The sequence below is a fragment of the Mustela nivalis genome, assembly GCF_964662115.1.
Source record: "Mustela nivalis genome assembly, chromosome: 2".
NCBI lineage: Eukaryota > Metazoa > Chordata > Mammalia > Carnivora > Mustelidae > Mustela > Mustela nivalis.
The window spans coordinates 83461838-83482529 of record NC_139021.1 but is presented as its reverse complement, the minus strand read 5'-3'; the positions used below and the strand labels follow the sequence as shown (position 1 = coordinate 83482529).

The window sequence follows — 20692 nt, the reverse complement described above, 5'->3', positions numbered from 1 at the left end:
GACTAAAAAAAAATCACAGGAAAAAAACCATGAGTTCCGTGCTTGGCTTTCTCCTCCTCTGGAATTCTGCAGCTCTCCTTGGTATTGAAACCGCACTCCTTGGTAGGTGAACTTGGTCTCGGCTGGATTTCTTGTTGATCTTCTGGGGGAGGGGCCTGTTGTAGTGATTCTCAAGTGTCTTTGCCCCAGGCGGAATTACACCGCCCTTACCCGGGTCGGGGTGAGTAATCCGCTCGGGTTTGCTTTCAGGAGCTTTTGTTCCCTGAGCGCTTTCCGTAGAGTTCCGGAGGACGGGAATACAAATGGCGGCCTCCTGGTCTCCGGCCCGGAGGAGCCGAGAGCCCCGGGCCCCACTCCTCAGTGCGCCCTCAGAGAACAGCGCCCAGTTACTCCCGTCTGCCTGACCTCCGGCCGCGCTCCGAGCTCACCCAGCCTGCGACCGGTTCAAGGTCACCCCGAGCTGTGAGCTTACTGTCGGCTCTGTCTCTGCAGCCGGCTTTCCCGTTCCAATACCCGCAAGCTCTGCGACACTCAGACACCCCCGATCCTTCTGTGACCCTGCGGGACCTGAGGCCACGCTGACCCCGCATGGGCTTCGCCCCGGTTTAGCCTCTGGAGCGATGTCCCTCAGTGGAACAGACTTTTAAAAGTCCTGATTTTGTGCGCGGTTGCTCCGCTGCTTGCCAGGAGCCGGCCCCTCCCCCCGGGGTCTATCTTCCTGTCGCTTTGGATTCACTTCTCCGCCGGTCCTACCTTTCAGAAAGTGGTTGTTTTTCTGTTTCTAGAATTGCTGTTCTTCTTCTCTTCGATCTGCCGATGGATTTTCAGGTGTTTGCAATCTTTAGATAAGCTACCTAGCTGATCTCCGGCTAGCTGAAGCAGTCTCAGCTTGCTACTTCTCCGCCATCTTGACTCCTCCCCCAGGATAGTTCTATTTTTAATTTTAGAATGTATATGAACTTAAATTGCTATCAATTTAAAATAGACTTTTATATATACAGGCTGTTATAAGTGAGCCCCATGGTAACCACAAAGCAAAATTTTATTGTAAATACACAATAGAAAATGAGAAATTAAGCATAACATTAAAGAAAATCATCATACTACAAGGGAAGTGATCTAGAGAAGAAAGAAAAGAGAGGAACCATGAAAATAGACAGAAAACAATAAATACATAGGCAGGAAGTGCATACCTATCAATAATTAGTTTAAATGTAAATGGAGTAAATGCTCTAATTGAAAACCATAGGATGACTGAATGGATAAAAGTCAAGACCCATGTATATATTTTCTATAAGAGACTTACTTCAGATCTAAACACACACAGACTGAAGGTGAAGGAATAGAAAAAGATATTTTATATAAAGAGAAAGTAAAAGAAAGCTGGGTAGCTATACTATCAGACAAAATAGACTTTAAATAAAGACTATAATAAAAGACAGAGATGAGCATTATCTTGGTTTTGTATCAACATGGACATGACTGGAGGAGATTATGCTGCGTGAAATACGTCAAGCAAAGGGAGTGAATTATAAAGTTTCACTTACTTGTGGAGCATAAGGAATAATATGGAGGACATTAGAAGAAAAGGAAAAGTGAATTGGGGTAAATCAAAGGGGAGGATAAACCATGAGAGACTGTGGACTCTGAGAAACAAACTGAGGGTTTTAGAGGGGAAGGAATGGAGTGATAGGTGAGCCTGGTGGTGATATTAAGGAGGGCAAATATTGCATGGAGCACTGGGTGTGGTGCATAAACAATGAATCTTGGAACACTGAAAAAATAAAATAAAATAAAATAAAATAAAATATAATGATAAAAGGATCAATCCAAGAAGAAGATATAACATTTGTAAATATTCATGCACCCAACATATGAGCAACTAAGAGAAAATACTAGAGAACTTAAGGGAGAAATTGATGGCCGTATAATAATAGTAGGTACCTTTAATTTCCTGCTTACATCAATGTTTAGATATTTTAGACAGAAAATCAATAAGGAAATATTGGCCTTAAATGACACAGTAGACAGGATGGACTTAATAGATAAATATAGAGTATTTTATCCAAATTCAGCACAATATACATTCTTCTCAAATGCACGTGAAATATTCTGCATGATTGAATATTCTGCAGAATAGGGCACCTATGTGGTTCAGTCAGTGATCTTGGACTCCTGAGATCGAGCCCTGCATTGGGCTCCCTGCTCAGTGGGGTATCTGCTTCTCCCTCTAGCCCTCATCCTGCTCTTGTGCTCCCTCTCTATCAAATAAATTAAAAAAGCTAAAAGAAAAGAAAAAAAAAAGAATATTCTACAAGATAGGAATATTCTGCAAGCCATGAAACAGCTCTCAATGAATGTAAGAAGTTTGAAATCATATCAAGCGTCTTCACTTACAACAATAATATGAAACTAGAAATCAACTAGAAGATAAAAATCTGGAAAAAAAATCACTAATATGTGGAGATTAAATAACAAGCTACTGAATAAACAATGGGTCAGTGAAAGGAGAAATTAAAAAAAAATATCTGGGGACAAATTAAAATGGATACACAACATACCAAAATCTATGGTGAATAGCAGTAGTAGTTCTTTTTTTTCCTAGGTTACTATTTTTTTTTAAATTTTTTATTTTTTATAAACATTTATTTTTATCCCAAGGGGTACAGGTCTGTGAATTGCCAGGTTTACACACTTCACAGCACTCACCAAAGCACATACCCTCCCCAATGTCCCTAAACCCCCCTTCTCACACCCCCCCCCACCAGCAACCCTCAGTTTGTTTTGTGAGATTAAGAGTCACTTATGGTTTGTCTCCCTCCCAATCCCATCTTGTTTCATTGATTCTTCTCCTACCCACTTAAGCCCCCATGTTGCATCACCACTTCCTTATATCAGGGAGATCATATGATAGTTGTCTTTCTCTGCTTGACTTATTTCCCTAAGCATGATTCGCTCTAGTTCCATCCATGTTGTCGCAAATGGCAAGATTTCATTTCTTTTGATGGCTGCATAGTATTCCATTGTGTATATATACCACACCTTCTTGATCCATTCATCTGTGGATGGACATCTAGGTTCTTTCCATAGTTTGGCTATTGTGGATATTGCTGCTATAAACATTTGGGTGCACGTGCCCCTTTGGATCACTACGTTTGTATCTTTAGGGTAAATACCCAGTGGTGCAATTGCTGGGTCATAGTTCTATTTTCAACATTTTGAGGAACCTCCATGCAGTTTTCCAGAGTGGTTGCACCAGCCTGCATTCCCACCAATAGTGTAGGAGGGTTCCCCTTTCTCCGCATCCTCGCCAGCATCTGTCATTTCCTTACTTGTTGATTTTAGCCATTCTGACTGGTGTGAGGTGATATCTCATTGTGGTTTTGATTTGTATTTCCCTGATGCTGAGTGATATGGAGCACTTTTTCATGTGTCTGTTGGCCATCTGGATGTCTTCTTTGCAGAAATGTCTGTTCATGTCCTCTGCCCATTTCTTGATTGGATTATTTGTTCTTTGGGTGTTGAGTTTGCTAAGTTCTTTATAGATTCTGGACACTAGTCCTTTATCTGATATGTCGTTTGCAAATATCTTCTCCCATTCTGTCAGTTGTCTTTTGATTTTGTTAACTGTTTCCTTTGATATTGATGAAATCCCAATAGTTTATTTTAGCCCTTGCTTCCCTTGCCTTTGGCGATGTTCCTAGGAAGATGTTGCTGCGGCTGAGGTCGAAGAGGTTGCTGCCTGTGTTCTCTTCAAGAATTTTGATGGATTCCTTTCTCACATTGAGGTCCTTCATCCATTTTGAGTCTATTTTCTTGTGTGGTGTAAGGAAATGGTCCAATTTCATTTTTCAGCAGTAGTAGTTCTAATCGATAAGTTTGTAGCAATACAGGTCTATCTTAAGAAACAAGAAAAAAGTCAAATAAACAATTTCACTTTATACTTATAGAAACTAGAAAAAGAAGAATAAAGTCCAAACTTAGTAGAAGGAAGGAAATAATAAAGATCAGAGGCACAATATATGAAATAAAGATTAAAAATACAATAGAAAAGATCAGTGAAACAAAAGCTGGTTCTTTGACAAGAAAAAAAATTGGAAAACATTGGTGAGACATACTGAGAAAAAGAGAGAGGGCTCAAATAAAATCAGAAATAAGAGAGGAAAAGTTACAACTGATATAAAAGAAAAAGAAAAGAAAAAGAATCACCAAAGATTACTGTGAACAATTATACACCAACAGTTTGGACAACCTATAAGAAATGGATAAATTTCTAGAAATATATAACCTTCTAAGACTGGATCATAAAGAAGTAGATAATCTGAATAGACTGATTATTAATAGGAGATTGAATCAGTAATCAAAAAACTTCCAGCAAACAGAAGTCCAGTGATAGATGACTTCATAGGTAGATTGTACCAAATACTTAAAGGAGAATTAATGCATGTACTTCTCAAAATATTCCAAAAAATTGAAAAAGAGGGGATGCTTCCAAACTCATTTTTAAATGTCAACATTACACTGATACCAAAAGCGATCAAAGAACTACAGAAAAAGAAAATTATAGGCCAGTATCATTGATGAATATTGATGTAAAAGTCCTCAACAAAATATTAGCAAAACAAATTGAACAATACATTAAAATGATCATGTACTATGATCACGTGAGATTTATTCAAGGGATGCAAACATGGCTCAACACCTGTAAATCAATCAACATGATATATAGCCTTAACAAAATGAAGGATGAAAATCATGTTCAACTTAATAGACATGAATTTTTTTTTTAGAAAGTTCAACATTCATTTATCATAAAGACTCAACAAAGTGGGTGTAGAGGGGACATACTTCAGCATAATAAAGGCTATATAGGACAAACCCATAACTAACATCATACTCAGTGATGAAAAACTGAAATCTTTTCTTCTAAGATCAGGAATAAGACAGTAATATCCATTCTTCCTTGCCACTTTTATTCACACAGTATTAGAAATCCTAGCCAGTGCAATTAGGCAAGAAAAAGAAATAGAAATGACTTTAATTGGAAATGAAAAAGTAAAACTGTCACTACTTATGGATTACATGTTTTCATATATAGAAAACTCCTAAGAATCCACCAAAAAATTTTTATAACTAATAAAAATATTCACTAAAGTTTCAGGGTAAAAACCCAATATAAAAATCTTTTGTGTTTTTATACATTAACAGTGAACTATAAGAATGAGACACTAAGAAGACAATCCCAGTTACAATTGTATCAACAAGAATAAAATACCTAGGAATAAATTTAACCAAGGAGGTAAAATTCCTGTGCACTGAAAACTAGAAGACATTGATGAAAGATATCGAAGAAGATACAAATAAACAGAAAGATACTCTATGCTTATGGATTAGAAGAATTAATATTTTTAAAATGTCCATATTAGCTGAAGCAATCTATATATTAAATGTTATCCCTTTGAAAATTTATGGCATTTTTTACAGAAATAGATCCATCCAATATGTATGAAAATAGATATCCAATATCTATGTATGAAACCACAAATATTCCAAGTAGCCAAAGCAGTCCTAAGAAAGAAAAACAAATTTAGAGGTATCAAAACCCCAGATTTGAATATATACTACAAAGCTGTAGTAATCAAAATAGTATAGTATCAACATAAAACAGACATATAGATCAATGGTACAGATTAGAGATCTCAGAAATAAACCCATGCATATATAGTCAACTCATGACAAAAGGAGGCCAAGAATATATAATAAATAAATGATGTTGGGAGGGAAAATGGACAGTCATGTTACACCATATACAAAAATTAGCTCAAAGTCAATTAAAGTCTTGAATGTAATATCTGTAACTATAAAACTGAAGAAAACATAGGTGGAAAGCTTTTTGACATTAGTCTTAGTGATCATTTTTTGACTCTGACTTCAAAGGCAAGGGCAAAAAAAGCAAAAATAAAGAAGAGGTAGTACATTAAACTAAAATCTTCTGTATGAAGGAAACCATCAAAAAAAGAAAAAAGAAAAAAGAAAAAAAACCCTTACTGAATAGAAGATATTTCCAAGTCATATATCTAAGAAGGGGTTAATATCCAAAATATATAATGAACTCATATAACCTAATATCAAAAAGAGAAATAATCTGATTAAAAATGGGTAGATCTGAATAGACATTTTCCCATAAAAGATATATAAATGTCCAACAGGTACATGTAAAGATAATTAACATCACTAATCATGAGGAAAATGTAAATAAAAAATATGTGATACCACCTCCCACCTGTTAGAATGGCTATTATCAAAAAGATAAGGAATAATAAGTTGGCAAGAAGAGGAAAAAAGAGAACCTGTACACTGTTGGTGGTAATGTAAATTAGTACAATCACTGTGGAAAACACGATGGAGAAAAATATCCTATGATCCAACAATTCCACTTCTGGAATTAAAAAAAAAAGTGAAAATATTATTTCAAAAAGATATATGTACTCTTGTGTTCATTGCAGTATTATTTACAATAGCCAAGATATGGAACTAATCTTAAGTGTCCATTGATGGATGAATGGAAGATGTGGTATAAATACATAATGGAATACTACTCAGTCATAAAAAAGAATGAGATCTTGACACTTGCGGCCACGTAAGTGTACCTTGAGGGTATTATACTAAGTGAAATAAGTCAGAGAAAAACAAATATCATATGTTTTACTTATATGCAGAATCTAAAAAAATAAACAATGAAGCAAAACAAAACTAATAGATACCTAGAACAGATTGGTAGTCGCCAGATGGTATGGGGGTTGAATATATAAATAAGTAACAGGGATGTAATATTACAGCATTGCTATGGTCAGTAATGTTGTATTGCACATATGATGTGAGAGTAAGAGAGTAAATCGTAAAATTTCCCATCACAGGAAAAAAATGGCAAAACTTTGCTTGGTGACAGATGGTAACTAGACTTATTGTGGTGACCATTTCATAGATTACACAAATATCACATGATATACATGAATCTAATATAATGTTATATGTCAATTATAGCCTAATAAGAAAGAACATTATATTAATTTCCCTTGCAATTTCTTTGACTCATTGGTTGCTTAAGAGTATGTTGTTAATTTATACACAGTTATGAATCTTCCACTTTTCCTTGTAGTGATTTCTAGTTTTATCCCGTTGAAGTTAGAAACTATTCTCTGTGTGATTTCAATCTTATTTAATTTTCAAAAGTTTTAGTGATATAACATACAATCCATGTGTACTTGAGAGAACTATATTCCTCTGTTGTTGGGTGAGATGTTCTATAAATATCTGTTAGATCTAGTTGGTCTATAATGTTGTTCACGTCCTTAATTTCTTTATTGATCTTATGTCTAGTTATTCTACACATCATGCGGAGTGGTATTCCAACCATTATTTTAGATTACTTCTCTATTCAATTTGGTCAATTTTTGTTTCATATGTTTTGGCACTTTGTCATGAGGTATATACATGTTTGTAATTATTATATTTCTTGATGGATTAACCCCATTATTGATATATAATATCAATATCCTAATATGAGCTATTTTTAAATGGATTTTGTGAAATTACATTGAAAGACATTTTCTTGGTTCTTTTCTAGATCATGGTTGGAAACATTGGAACACTCTTTAAGATTCGTATTGGTCATACTAACTCTGGATCCTCCCCTTCCTGGCACTGTAAAGAGGTGAAAACTTACCAACAGCACTCCCATCCTTTGCAAAACCCTCTGCAAATTCCTTTCAGGAATCAAACCCCAAAGAGGCATTTCACACCTGTTGTAATTGATGGAACCAAACCTAGATCTTTTTAGTCAGTCTATTTCTCAAAACAACATCATATGCCCTTATTAATAATTGAATTCCTAATTTATTGAGGTAAGTACCTCAAGTAAATAATCCTTTTACCTCTTTACAAAGAAAAGTACTTGGGACTGTGGATAAACTCCCATTCTTTTTTTTTAATTTTAGTTTTAACTATTTTATTATTTTTTATTAAGTATGGTTGAAACAGTGTTATATTAATTTCAGGTGTACAACATCATGTTTTGACCATTACATTGCTTCTTGATATGGTTGCACTATTGATGAAAAGGTAACTAGGTGAATGTTATCAGAAGGTTTGTAAAAATAGACAATTTGTGTTTGTGAATTAATAATCTTCTAGACTTGAATGCCAGCTCTCAAATTTGGTCTATTCATGCTAAGCAAATAATGCCACTTGATACATTTTAACAGCAAAAAAAAAAAAAAAAAAAGGCTTACACTTTCTAAATTATTCAGAATTAAAAATTTTACTTATTACCACAATTGCCAACAAACAATCTTCAACATTGAAAATCAAAAATCTTATTATCCATTTTCATGTATGGTGTATTTCCATCTTTTGTCGTTTCAAAATAAATGAACTTATGTAAGCAAGTTCTCCAAATGCAAAGACCATCTAGTCAAACTCTTGATATTCTTGGCAGACTTGTTCTACAGTTTTGTAATATGTGAGAAAATTAATGAAAAATTTGTGGAAGATGAGTAATCACCTAAAAATACTTTTATTCTATTAGCAGATATATCTATATATAGCCATAGTTATACGTATCTATGGATACATATAGTTGTTAATAATACCGTCTTCTTTGGGACATCAGGGTGGCTCAGTCAGTTAACCTTCTGCCTTTGGCTGGGGTCATGTTCTCAAGGTACTGGATTCCAGTTCAAGACAGGCTCACTGCTCAGTGGGGACCCTGCTTCTCCCTATGCTCCTCTCCCTGCTCAAGCTCTCTCTCTCTCTCTCTCTCTTTCTCACTATCTTTCCCTCAAATAAATAAATAAAATCTAAAAAAAATAATGCCATCACTTTTGCATTAAAGTCACAAAAGATCCTGAAGGAAATTGGAAAATGAAACTCATTTTATGAAAATATGAATGTAGAAGTTAGATTATAGATTTAAAATTACTGCATGGCTGCTATATGAAATAATTTTCTCTTTTATGCTATATAGGGTTTTGAAGTACAATAATCAAATTGATACTTAAGTGATCATATATAATAGTGCCTTTTACTTTTTTTAAGTTAATCTGTGAAAATTATCATTAATACCCCTGTCATCTCATTTGATTGAAAACCAATAAGCAATATTATATTCATTATACATTTCTATTCAGCCTGGATGTTGAGACAGCGATTCAGGGATCTAAAAAGATTTTATAATATATTGCAGAGAAAAGACAAAAAAATCGGTTGAATGTTTCTGTTGTGTCTCTTTGTATGACAATTACTCTCATTGCAAGGCAACTTTGTGCCTGAGTTTTACCTCACCTGTCTTTGAGTATCAGTAAAGAAGGGAGATGGTCTTGATTCAAAGTTTTATTCCAGCTCGATAAAGCACTTATATAATTTACTAATTTTGCCAAGTTAAGTTACTAGATCATGTGTTGGGTATTTTCTGTTTAATTCTTTTTTAAAATTTAATTTAATTTTTCCAGTGTTCCAAGATTCACTGTTTATGCATCACCCATGCAATACTTGCACTTCTTAATACCCACCACCACCAAACCCTCACCCCCCACCACCCCAAAATCCTCAATTTGTTTCTCAGGGTCCACATTCTCTCATGGTTTGTCTCCCCCTCTGATTTCCCCCAATTCACTTTTCCTAATGTCCTCCATGTCATTCCTCAAGCTCCACAAGTAAGTGAAACCATATGATAATCGACTTTCTCTGCTTGACTTTCTTTAATCAGCATATCTCCTCCAGTCTTGTTGATGCTGATACAAAAGTTGGGTATTCATCCTTTCTGAAGGAGGCATAATATTCCATTGTATATATGGACCATATCATCTTTATCCATTCATCTGTCAAAGGGCATCTTGGCTCTTTCCACAGTTTGGCGATTGTGGCCATTGCTGCTATGAATATTGACATACAAATGGCCCTTCTTTTCACTACATCTGTATCTTTGGGGTAAATACCCAGTAGTACAATTGCAGGGTCATAAAGAAGCTCTATTTTTAATTTCTTAAGGAATCTTCACACTGTTTTCCAAAGTGGCTGCAGCAACTTGCATTCCCACCAACAGTGTAAGAGGGTTCTCCTTTCTCCACATCCCCTCCAACACTTCTTATAGTATAGTTTAGAAGTTTAAAATTTAAAATTTAAAGTAAGTCAATTTGTACCTATAATATGAAGGGATTTGAGTTAAAACATTTAGTCCATTATAGCAATAATGATACAACATTTCGACAGCCCATAAAATAATCACATTACTTTTAATCCTTTAATCTTGGTTCTTTCAAGTTTCATTAAGAAGATTACAAAATAAAAAGTTTCAAATGGTGGTTTATTTTGTACTTCTCAAGTAATTTGCCTTGGGCTTTATTTAAAATAACCAAATCAAATAGTGATGCTAGCAGCCTTGCAAAACCATGGCAATTCTGTGTGGTTCTCAGGAAGCCTTTCTATAAGTATGATTGTACCAAAATCACACATGGTGTGAATTTATGAATGCATTCTGGGTCTTACCAAGATCTGGAGAATTAATAAGTTTATGTATCAAAAATATTTCTTTATAACAACCTAATTTCTTAAATACATTAAAATAGGAAAAATCTCTGATTTAGGCATTTTAAAGACTATAAGATTAATTTAACAAATAAAATAACACTCACTGAAGCTTTTAAAACAATAATAGTACCCAATTCATGAAAGGCTAGATTTTAGAATCAGGAATCATAGTTTCTACTTTCTGCTGATTTTTTGTATTCATCTGATCCTAATAGAATTTATTATCATCTTTGTTTAACTCCAGGATAAATGGAATAGATATAATATGGCATAATAGGTACCCAAATAAATAATTATTGCTTAAATTTCATTCATTGCTGAGAACCCACAGAGAAAAAACTATCAGTTTTAATCTCTGATGCATGAAATATAAGCTTATGCTAACATTTTATAAAATCATTTTGAAATCAAAAAGGTATTTACTAAGGGATTGGAACAGAGAAGTAATAGATTTTTCAAAATTGTCAATCTCTTTCTAAATAGGAAAATATTACCACTTAGAAAATTTGAGAGGAAATTGGTATTTTTAGCATTTCAATATAGAGAAATTAGAAATAGAAAAATTTCAAAATAAAAGAAATGCCATAATACTTGAGATGACAATAAAAGAAGAAATTAGCACTTTTCTTGTCAAGTATTCAAAAAGATTTTGTATTTAAAAAGATGTGACATGATCTTCATTGAGCTAAGTGTCAGGCTTGGACGAAACTTTTATTAGACTCTTTGGTAAAGAATTCTTACATTTTTTACAAGAAATGCTGTTGCTTTGTAGATACAATTGTGGAACATGAATTCTGGAAAAGAGTTTTATATACCTGTTCAACGATGGTTGGCACAAGATCAAGAGGATGGGGAAATCTGTCGAGAATTTCCTGTTTTAAACAAAGGACAACCCATACTTCCAGGTAGGAAAGATCGAACTCCGTGAAGCACGAATAAAATATGTTTACCTAAATGCTTAAGGACAGGGAACTTTTAATACTTGTCGAGTAAATAAATAAATGAATAAATAATGATTAAACAACTGCTCATTTCTTACCAATTACCTCTTCTGGTGTGAGAGTTGCATCTAGATATTTTGTAGTCATTTCACTTACTGGCATTCAGGAATATGTTTTTATCTACAATTCAAATTGCAGGGTGATCAAATGAAATTCCTCTTTCCTTATTTGTCTTAAGATTTTATGTATTTGTTTGAGTGAAAGACAGAGCACAAGCAGGGGGAGGGTCAAGGGGAGAGGGACAAGCAGACTCCCGAATGGGGAGTCTCATGTGCGGTTGTATCATGGGACCCTGGGATCATGACCCGAACCTAAGTCAGATACTTATCCAACTGAGCCACCCAGGCATCCCTGAAATGTCTCTTAATCAGAACAAGAAAATTAAATTTTAGAAGGTCATGAGACAATAGAGTGCCCAATGAAGAAGTTATTCCAGAGCTAAGAAAAGAAAGTCAGTGTACACTTTCCCCACCAGTTTCTACTTTAGTTTTGAAAAATTTACTACTTGATGAGGAAATGAAAACAGAACTGCTTAATGACTTTAAGCATTTGATCAAAAGCAGTGGTGTGTTCAAGTCTTATGTAAATATGGCTGAGAAATAGGCTCTGCTCAGGGTTAGAGAGTCACTGTGTACTGTATAGTTCAGGGTGACTCTATAAGAGCTGTTTGCCTCGTGTCTGCTGGCCTCCATTTTGGAAGAGAATTGGAAAAGTGTATATAAGAATTATTAAGTGGGTAATTTACAAAAATAAATTTTTCTTCTATCCAGAATATTTCCTACCCAAAATGTGATATCTTAGCTTTCTAAAGCAATAAATGCTAATAAATATTATGTGAAGATTAAGAGGAGTTCCACAATGTCATACAATCTTATACTAGGCTTAGGTACATAATAATTGTAACTTTTTTAGGGAGTGTAGGTAAGTAAAACATTTGCAGAGGCTGATGATTCCACTGTGGTTTTTAACTAAGGTGTAATAAATTCTCTGTTAATTTTCTGAAGTTAAAATATTTTTGAAAATATATGAATAGTTACATTTGGTGAAAAGTGAAGGCTTGTGTGAGCATTGTTCTCACCACTCACAAGCATTTTTACCATCCTTAAAAGGATTCCCAACATTCTTCCTCATCAGCCTATTTGCTTCATCCAGAATGAGACCTTGGCCAGGTGTCCTGTTCCTACCCACTGCTAGTCAGGATGCAGAGGTTATTTTTTGCTTTCTTGTCTCTTATTTTACTGTAAAATTCTGTTCAAAGGATCTATATTCTTCAAATACATAATAATTTTCCTTGCTTTATTTGTAGTACTTGGTACTTAAGGTTTATGAATAAACATTTTCCCCCAGTTTCTTCCCCCAGTTGGAGAAACCTCTTTCTTACATATCTCTGTGCTTCTGTACCCTCTCATATGCTGTTAATAAACTTAGTAAACATTTACTTATCTAAATATCATAATAGATAAAACAAATGATAGCTGATCTCAGACATACCTTCATTTAATATTCTAGCCAAGACTGGTGCCATGTATGAAATAATGTTATAGTCAAGTGGCAGCTTTCTCTAGAGATGGAGACATCAGTTCTAGGTGGTATAAACAAGGAAAGTCTCAATTCGTGTTTTTTTTTTTTTTTTTATTGTTGTTGTTGTTGCTATATTGAGTAGCTTTGAGTCCATAAAGAATTAGGGCAGTATTTGTCTTTTTTTTTTTTTTTCTTTAAGAAAGAGAGAGAGTGAGAGTGGGCAGGGAGATGCAGAGAGAGAGAGAGAGAGAGACTCTGAAGCAGGCACTGTGCTGAGCATGGATCTTGAGTTGGGGCTTGATCTCACAACTCTGAGATCATGACCTGAGTTGGACTTAACTGACTGAGCCACCAGACACCTCAGGGCAATATTTGTCATTTAAGGTGAAAGGAAGTCTGAAAGTGTTTGCCTGATTAGTCAGTATACTATCATATGTACCTGAAAAATATGTTTTGTAATTATGGAATTATTTTCCTGAAGGGGATAAGTGTTACTAAGATAACCAGAGCAAAAAATGGACTTTCTCAGGCTGGTGACGTATTTCTTTTTAATTTTAATGTTTAGTTGTGATAACAAACACATAACAAGATTGACTGTCTTAATATTTGTAAGTGTACATTTCAGGAGTTTTAAGGATATTCACGTTGTTTTGCAAGAGATGTCTAGTACTTTTTTCATCTTCCAAGAATGAAATTTTATTTCTTCTTTTGTGAATTTTGGCAGATTGTTTCAGGGAATTGGTCCACTTTACCTAGGCTATCAAATTTGTGAACATAGAGTTGTAGTTGTTCGTAGCATTCCTTTAGTATCATTTTAAGTTTCCATGGGATCTGTAGTGACATTCACTTTTTAATTTCTGACATTACTAATTTGTGTTCTCTTTTTTTCTCAGTGAGGGTGGATAGAGGCTTATTGATTTGATTAATTTTTTGGAATTACTTTTAGTTTCATTGATTTTCTTCTCTTGATTTCTTATTTTTTTTTTTACTTTTTTAAAAAATTTTTTATTTTTTATAAACATATATTTTTATCCCCAGGGGTACAGGTCTGTGAATCACCAGGTTTACACACTTCACAGCACTCACCAAAGCACATACCTTCCCCAATGTCCATAATCCCACCCCCTTCTCCCAAACCCCCTCCCCCCAGCAACCCTCAGTTTGTTTTGTGAGATTAAGAGTCACTTATGGTTTGTCTCCCTCCCAATCCCATCTTGTTTCATTTATTCTTCTCCTACCCACTTAAGCCCCCATGTTGCATCACCACTTCCTTATATCAGAGAGATCATATGATAGTTGTCTTTCTCTGCTTGACTTATTTCGCTAAGCATGATATGCTCTAGTTCCATCCATGTTGTCACAAATGGCAAGATTTCATTTCTTTTGATGGATGCATAGTATTCCATTGTGTATATATACCACACCTTCTTGATCCATTCATCTGTTGATGGACATCTGGGTTCTTTCCATAGTTTGGCTATTGTGGACATTGCTGCTATAAACATTTGGGTGCACGTGCCCCTTCGGATCACTACGTTTGTATCTTTAGGGTAAATACCCAATAGTGCAATTGCTGGGTCATAGGGCCGTTCTATTTTCAACATTTTGAGGAAACTCCATGCTGTTTTCCAGAGTGGCTGCACCAGCTTGCATTCCCACCAACAGTGTAGGAGGGTTCCCCTTTCTCGGCATCCTCGCCAGCATCTGTCATTTCCTGACTTGTTGATTTTAGCCATTCTGACTGGTGTGAGGTGATATCTCATTGTGGTTTTGATTTGTATTTCCCTGATGCCAAGTGATATGGAGCACTTTTTCATGTGTCTGTTGGCCATCTGGATGTCTTCTTTGCAGAAATGTCTGTTCATGTCCTCTGCCCATTTCTTGATTGAATTATTTGTTCTTTGGGTATTGAGTTTGCTAAGTTCTTTATAGATTCTGGAGACTAGTCCTTTATCTGATATGTCGTTTGCAAATATCTTCTCCCATTCTGTCAGTTGTCTTTTGATTTTGTTAACTGTTATTTTTGATTTCACTGATTTCTGCTCTAAATCTTATCTAATTTGATTTAATTTGCTCTTCTTTTTCTAGTTTCCCAGGGTGGAAACTTTGGTGGTTGATTTTAGACTTTTCTTCTTTTCTAATGTATGTATTCAGTGTGTTATAAATCTCTCAGCATTGTTTTTGCTCTATCCCACAAATTTTGATAAATTGTATTTTTATTTTAATTAAGTTCAAAATATTTTAAAATTTTGCTTTGTATTACCTCTTTGACTCATGTGTTATTTAGAAGTGTGTTATTTGATCTCCGCATGTAATGGAATTTTTCAGATATCTTTTTGTTACTAATGCCTAGTTTCATTCCACTGTGGTCTGAGAGAAGACATTGTATGATTTCTGTTCTTTTAAATCTGTTAAGGTTTGTTTTATGGCCCAGACTGTGATCTATCTGGGTGAATGTCTCTTGTGAGTTGGGGAAGAATGTATGTTCTGCCGTTGTTGGATGAAGTAATCTATAGATGTGAATTATAAGTATTTGATCAACAGTGTTATTGAGTTCACTTATGTCCTTATTGATTTTCTGCTTGCTTGATCTGTCCATTTTTTGAGAGAGGGATGTTGAAGCCTCCAGCTATGACAGTGGATTAACCTATTTTCCTGCAATTCTGTCACATATTGAACATGAATTTTTGCTTCATGTAATTTGATGTTCTTTTGTTAGGCATATACATATGCAGAATTATCATGTCTTCTTAGAGAATTGGCATTTTAATCATTATATAATGCCTTTCTTTATCCCAAATATCTTTTCTTGCTTTAATACTTGCTGTGGCTGAAATTAATATAGGTATTCCTGCTTTCTTTTGATTAGTTTAAAATTCTGTATTTTCCTCTATCCATTCACTTTTAATTTATGTGTATCTTTATATTAAAAATAGGTTTCTTATAGCTAAAATAAACATAAAAATAAAAAAATTATAAATAAAATATAGATAAAATAAAATATTGGATCTTTTCGTTCATCCTTTAAATTTTTTATTTTTTAAATTTCTTTTCAGTGTATCAGAATTCATTGTTTATGCACCACACCCGGTGCTCCATGCAATATGTGCCCATGTGTTATTTTTTAATCCACTCTGACAAATATTAATTGACTCATTTAGACCATTGATGTTTGAAGTGATTGTTGATATAATTAGATTAATATATACCATATTTGCTACTGTTTTGTATTTGCTTCTTTTATTCTTTGTTCCTGTTTTTCTTTCATTCTTACTCTGTTTTTGTGATTTTATTTTATTTTTTAAAGATTTCATTTATTTTTAGGACAGAGAGAGAGCACAAGCAAGGGGAATGATAGGCGGAGGGAGAAGCAGACTCTTCACAACACAGAGGACATGGGGAGATGGAAAGGAGAACTGAATTGGGGGAAATCAGAGGGGGAGACAAGCCATGAGAGACTGTGGACTCTGAGAAACAAACTGAGGGTTTTGGAGGGGAGGGGGGTAGGGGGTTCGGTGATTGTGGTGGGGGGTATTATGGAGGGCACGTATTGCATGGACCACTGGGTGTGGTGCATAAATAAAGAATTCTGAAACATTGAAAAGAAATTAAAAAAAAAAAGAAAGAAAAAGAAAAAAAAAGAAAAAAAAAAAAAAAGAAAAGAAAAGAAGCCCAATGCAGGGCTTGTTCCCAGAACCCTGGGATTATGATCTGAGCAGAAGACAAATGTTTAACTGACTGAGACAGCCAGGCACCCCTGTTTTGTGATTTTAATAGAACATTCAATTGAGAACATCATTCCATTTTTTTTTCCCTTTCTCAGCTTATCAGTGATACTTTACAAGAAAACGTTATTTAGTGTCTGCTCTACAGTTTTCTTCTATCTCTTGTATCATTGCTTTATTTTTTTATATGTAAGAACATGTAAGTATATATTATGTATACATTCATAAACATAAATAATTAAATGCATTGATGCCATTATTATGTTTTTAAATAAACTTATATTGTAAATGAATTAAGAATAAGAAAAATACAAGTTTTTGTTTTATCTTCACTTATTGCTTCTTCAGTGCTCTTACTTTCTTTATATGGAATTTCTGACCTGTATTATTTTCCTTCTCTTTTTTTAAATATTCAATTTTATTTTTTCCTGAGTTCCAAGATTCATTGTTTATGCACACACCCAGTGTTTCATGCAATACATGCCCTCCTTTTTCTCTTTTCTTTTTTTTTTTTTTAAATTTTATTTACTTATTTGACAGACAGAGATCACAAGTAGGCCGAGAGGCAGGCAGAGAGAGAGGAAGGGAAGCAGGCTTCCTGCTGAGCAGAGAGCCCGATGTGGGACTCGATCCCAGGACCCCAGGATCATGACCTGAGCTGAAGGCAGAGGCTTAACCCACTGAGCCACCCAGGCACCCCAATACATGCTCTCCTTAATACCCACCACCGGGCTCATCCATTTCCCTGTGCCCCTCCCTTCCAAAACCCTCAATTTGTTTCTCAGGGTCTACAGTCTCTCATGATTTGTTTCTCCCTCTGATTTCCCCCAATTCACTTTTCCTTTCCTTCTCCTAATGTCCTCCATGTCATTTCTCATTCTCCACAAGTAAGTGAAATCATATGATAATTGACTTTTTTTGCTTGACTTATTTCATTCAGAATAGTTTCCTGCAGTCCCATCCATACTGATACAAAAGTTGGATATTCATCCTTTCTAATGGAGGATTGATACTCCATTGTATATATGGACCATATCCTCTTTATCCATTCACCGGTGAAAGGCATCTTGGCTCTTTCCACAGTTTGGTGATTGTGGCCATTGCTGTTATGAACATTGGGGTACATATGACTCTTCTATTCACTACATCTGTATCTTTGGGGTAAATACCCAGTAGTGCAATTGATGTACGGTTGGATCCTATTAGCTAGGATCTTGTTGAGAATCTTGACATCCATATTCATCAGTGATATTGGTCTGAAATTCTCCTTTTTGTTGGGCTCTTTGCCTGCTTTGGGGATCAGGGTAATGCTGGCTTCATAGAAGGAGTCTAGAAGTCTTCCTTCTGTTTCTATTTTTTGAAACAGCTTCAGGAAAATAGGTATTATTTCTTCCTTGAATGTTTGGTAGAATTCCCTAGGGAATCCATCAGGTCCCGGTCTTTTGTTTTTTGGGAGGTTTTTGATCACAGCTTCAATTTTGTTACTAGATATTGGTCTATTCAGGTTTTCTATTTCTTCCTGTTTCAGCCTTGGAAGTTTATAGGTTTCCAGGAATACATTTCTTCTAGCTTACTTAACTTATTGGCATATAGCTGTTGATAATAATTTTTGATGATTATTTCTATTTCTTTGGTGTTGGTCATGATCTTTTCCCTTTCATTCATAATTTTATTAATTTGAGTCCTCTCTCTTTTCTTTTGGATTAGTTTGGCCAGTGGTTTATCGATCTTATTGATTCTTTCAAAAAACCAGCTTCTAGTTTTGTTGCTGTGTTCTACTGTATCTCTAGTTTCTATCTCCTTGATCTCTGCTCTAATCTTGATTACTTCCCTTCTTGTGTGTGGGGTTGGCTTAATTTGTTGTTGATTCTCCAACAACAAAGGTGTAGAGACAGCTGGTGTATTCTGGATTTTTCAATTTTTTGAGGGAGGCTTGGATGGCTATGTATTTCCCCCTTAGGATCGCCTTTGCTGTATCTATAGATTTTGGACCAAAGTTTCTTCATGCTCATTGGTTTCCATGAATTGTTTAAGTTCTTCTTTGACTTCTTGGTTGATCCAAGAATTCTTAAGCAAGGTGGTTTTTAGTTTCCAGGTGTTTGAATTCCTTCCAAACTTTTCCTTGTGGTTGAGCTCCAGTTTCAAAGCATTGTGATATGAGAATATGCAGGGAATAATCTCAGTCTTTTGGTATCAGTTGAGCCCTGATTTGTGACCAAGTATATGGTCTATTCTGGAGAAAGTTCCATGTGTGCTTTAGGAGAATTACTCTGCTGTTTTAGAGTGGAATGTTCTGTATATATCTATGAGGTCCATCTGGTCCAATGTGTCATTCAAGAATCTTGTTTCTTTATTGATTTTTTTGCTTAGATGATCTGCCTATTACTGAGAATGGCGTGTTAAGATCCCCTACAATTAATGTATTCATATCAATATAACTTTATTTTGGTTAACAGTTGTCTTATGTAGTTGGCTGCTCCCATATTGGGGCATAAATATTTACAGTTGTTAGATATTCTTGGTTGATAGACCCTTTAGTAATGATGTAGTATCCTTCTGTATCTCTGACTACAATCTTTAGCTTAAAAGCTAATTTATCTGATAGAAGAATTGCTATTTCAGCTTTCTTTTGAGGCCCATTGGCATGAAAGATGGTTCTCTATCCCTTCACTTTCAGTCTAGATAAATCTTTAGCTTCCAAATGTGTCTCTTAAAGACAGCATATGGATGGGTTCTGCAGAATTAGTGTTCTAGATCACTAATTTATCCAGTCCCTTTGCAGTTTTATGGGAGCACTTAGTCTGTTCACATTGAGAGTGATTATTGAAAGATAAGTTTTTATTGACATCATACTGTCTGAGAAGTTCTAGTTTCTATAGATTGTCTCTGTAAATTTCTGTTCAATGTCACTCTTGGGTTCTTTCTTCTTTTATAGAACCCCCCTTAATATTTCTTGTAGTGCCAGCTTGGTGGTCACATACTCTTTTAAACCTTGCCAGTCTTGGAAGCTCTTTATGTCTCCATTCATTTTGAATGTCAGCCTTGCTGGATAATGTATTCTTGGCTGCATGCTTTTCTATTTAGTGCCTTGAATATGTCTTTCCAGCTTTTTCTGACTTTCCAGGTTTCTGTGGACAGCTCTAATGTTATTCTGATGGTCCTTCCTCTTCCCCCTAGCTGCTCTTAAGACCTCTTGTCTAAAATTATGATTTGTGAATTTCACAATTAAGTGTCTGGAGGTTTTTCTAGACTTATTGATCTCGGGGTGGGGGCACCCTTTCTGCCTGTAGGACGTGAAAAAATGTTCCATTCCCAGATTAGGGAAATTTTCATCCAGAATTTGTTCAATTATACCTTCTAGACTTCTTTCTCCACTGCCTCAGGGATCCCAGTAATTCTGATGTTAGAATATTTCATGGCATCATTTATTTCCCTAATTCTTTTTTTTTTTGACTTTTTAAAAAATATTTTATTTATTTATTTGACAGAGATTACAAGCAGCCAGAGAGGCAGGCAGAGAGAGAGGAGGAAGCAGACTCCCTGCTGAGCAGAGAGCCCAATGCGGGGGCTCAATCCCACGACCCTGGAATCATGACCTGAGCCGAAGGCAGAGGCTTTAACCCACTGAGCCACCATGCTCCCCTATTTCCTGAATTCTGTTTTCATGACTTCTAAGCTGTTTGTTCAGGCATCCTCCTGATCCTTCTCTGTCAGTTTGTGTTCTAGATCACTAATTCGATCTTCTGTCTATCCTAGCTGTTAGAGTATTTAGATTAGTTTGGATCTCATTGATAGCATTTTTTAATACTGCCAGATTGACTCTCACTTCTACCCTTAGAGTTTCTATGCTGCCAGGAA

General features: G+C 35.2%; 1 protein-coding gene across 14 annotated transcripts in view; it reads left to right on the top strand.

Annotated features, from left to right (window-relative positions):
* Nucleotides 1-20692, top strand: part of RP1 (RP1 axonemal microtubule associated) — a 357833-nt gene that overhangs the window by 111013 nt on the left and 226128 nt on the right. For all 14 annotated transcript variants that reach the window (XR_014308427.1, XR_014308428.1, XR_014308429.1 and 11 more), the window contains exons 5-6: nucleotides 7628-7714; nucleotides 11360-11492. Coding sequence is in view for 11 of the 14 variants with exons in the window: in XM_082719229.1 (XP_082575355.1) it covers nucleotides 7628-7714; nucleotides 11360-11492 (220 nt within the window). In the remaining 3 variants the exon portion in view is untranslated. The remainder of the gene's footprint in view (nucleotides 1-7627; nucleotides 7715-11359; nucleotides 11493-20692) is intronic.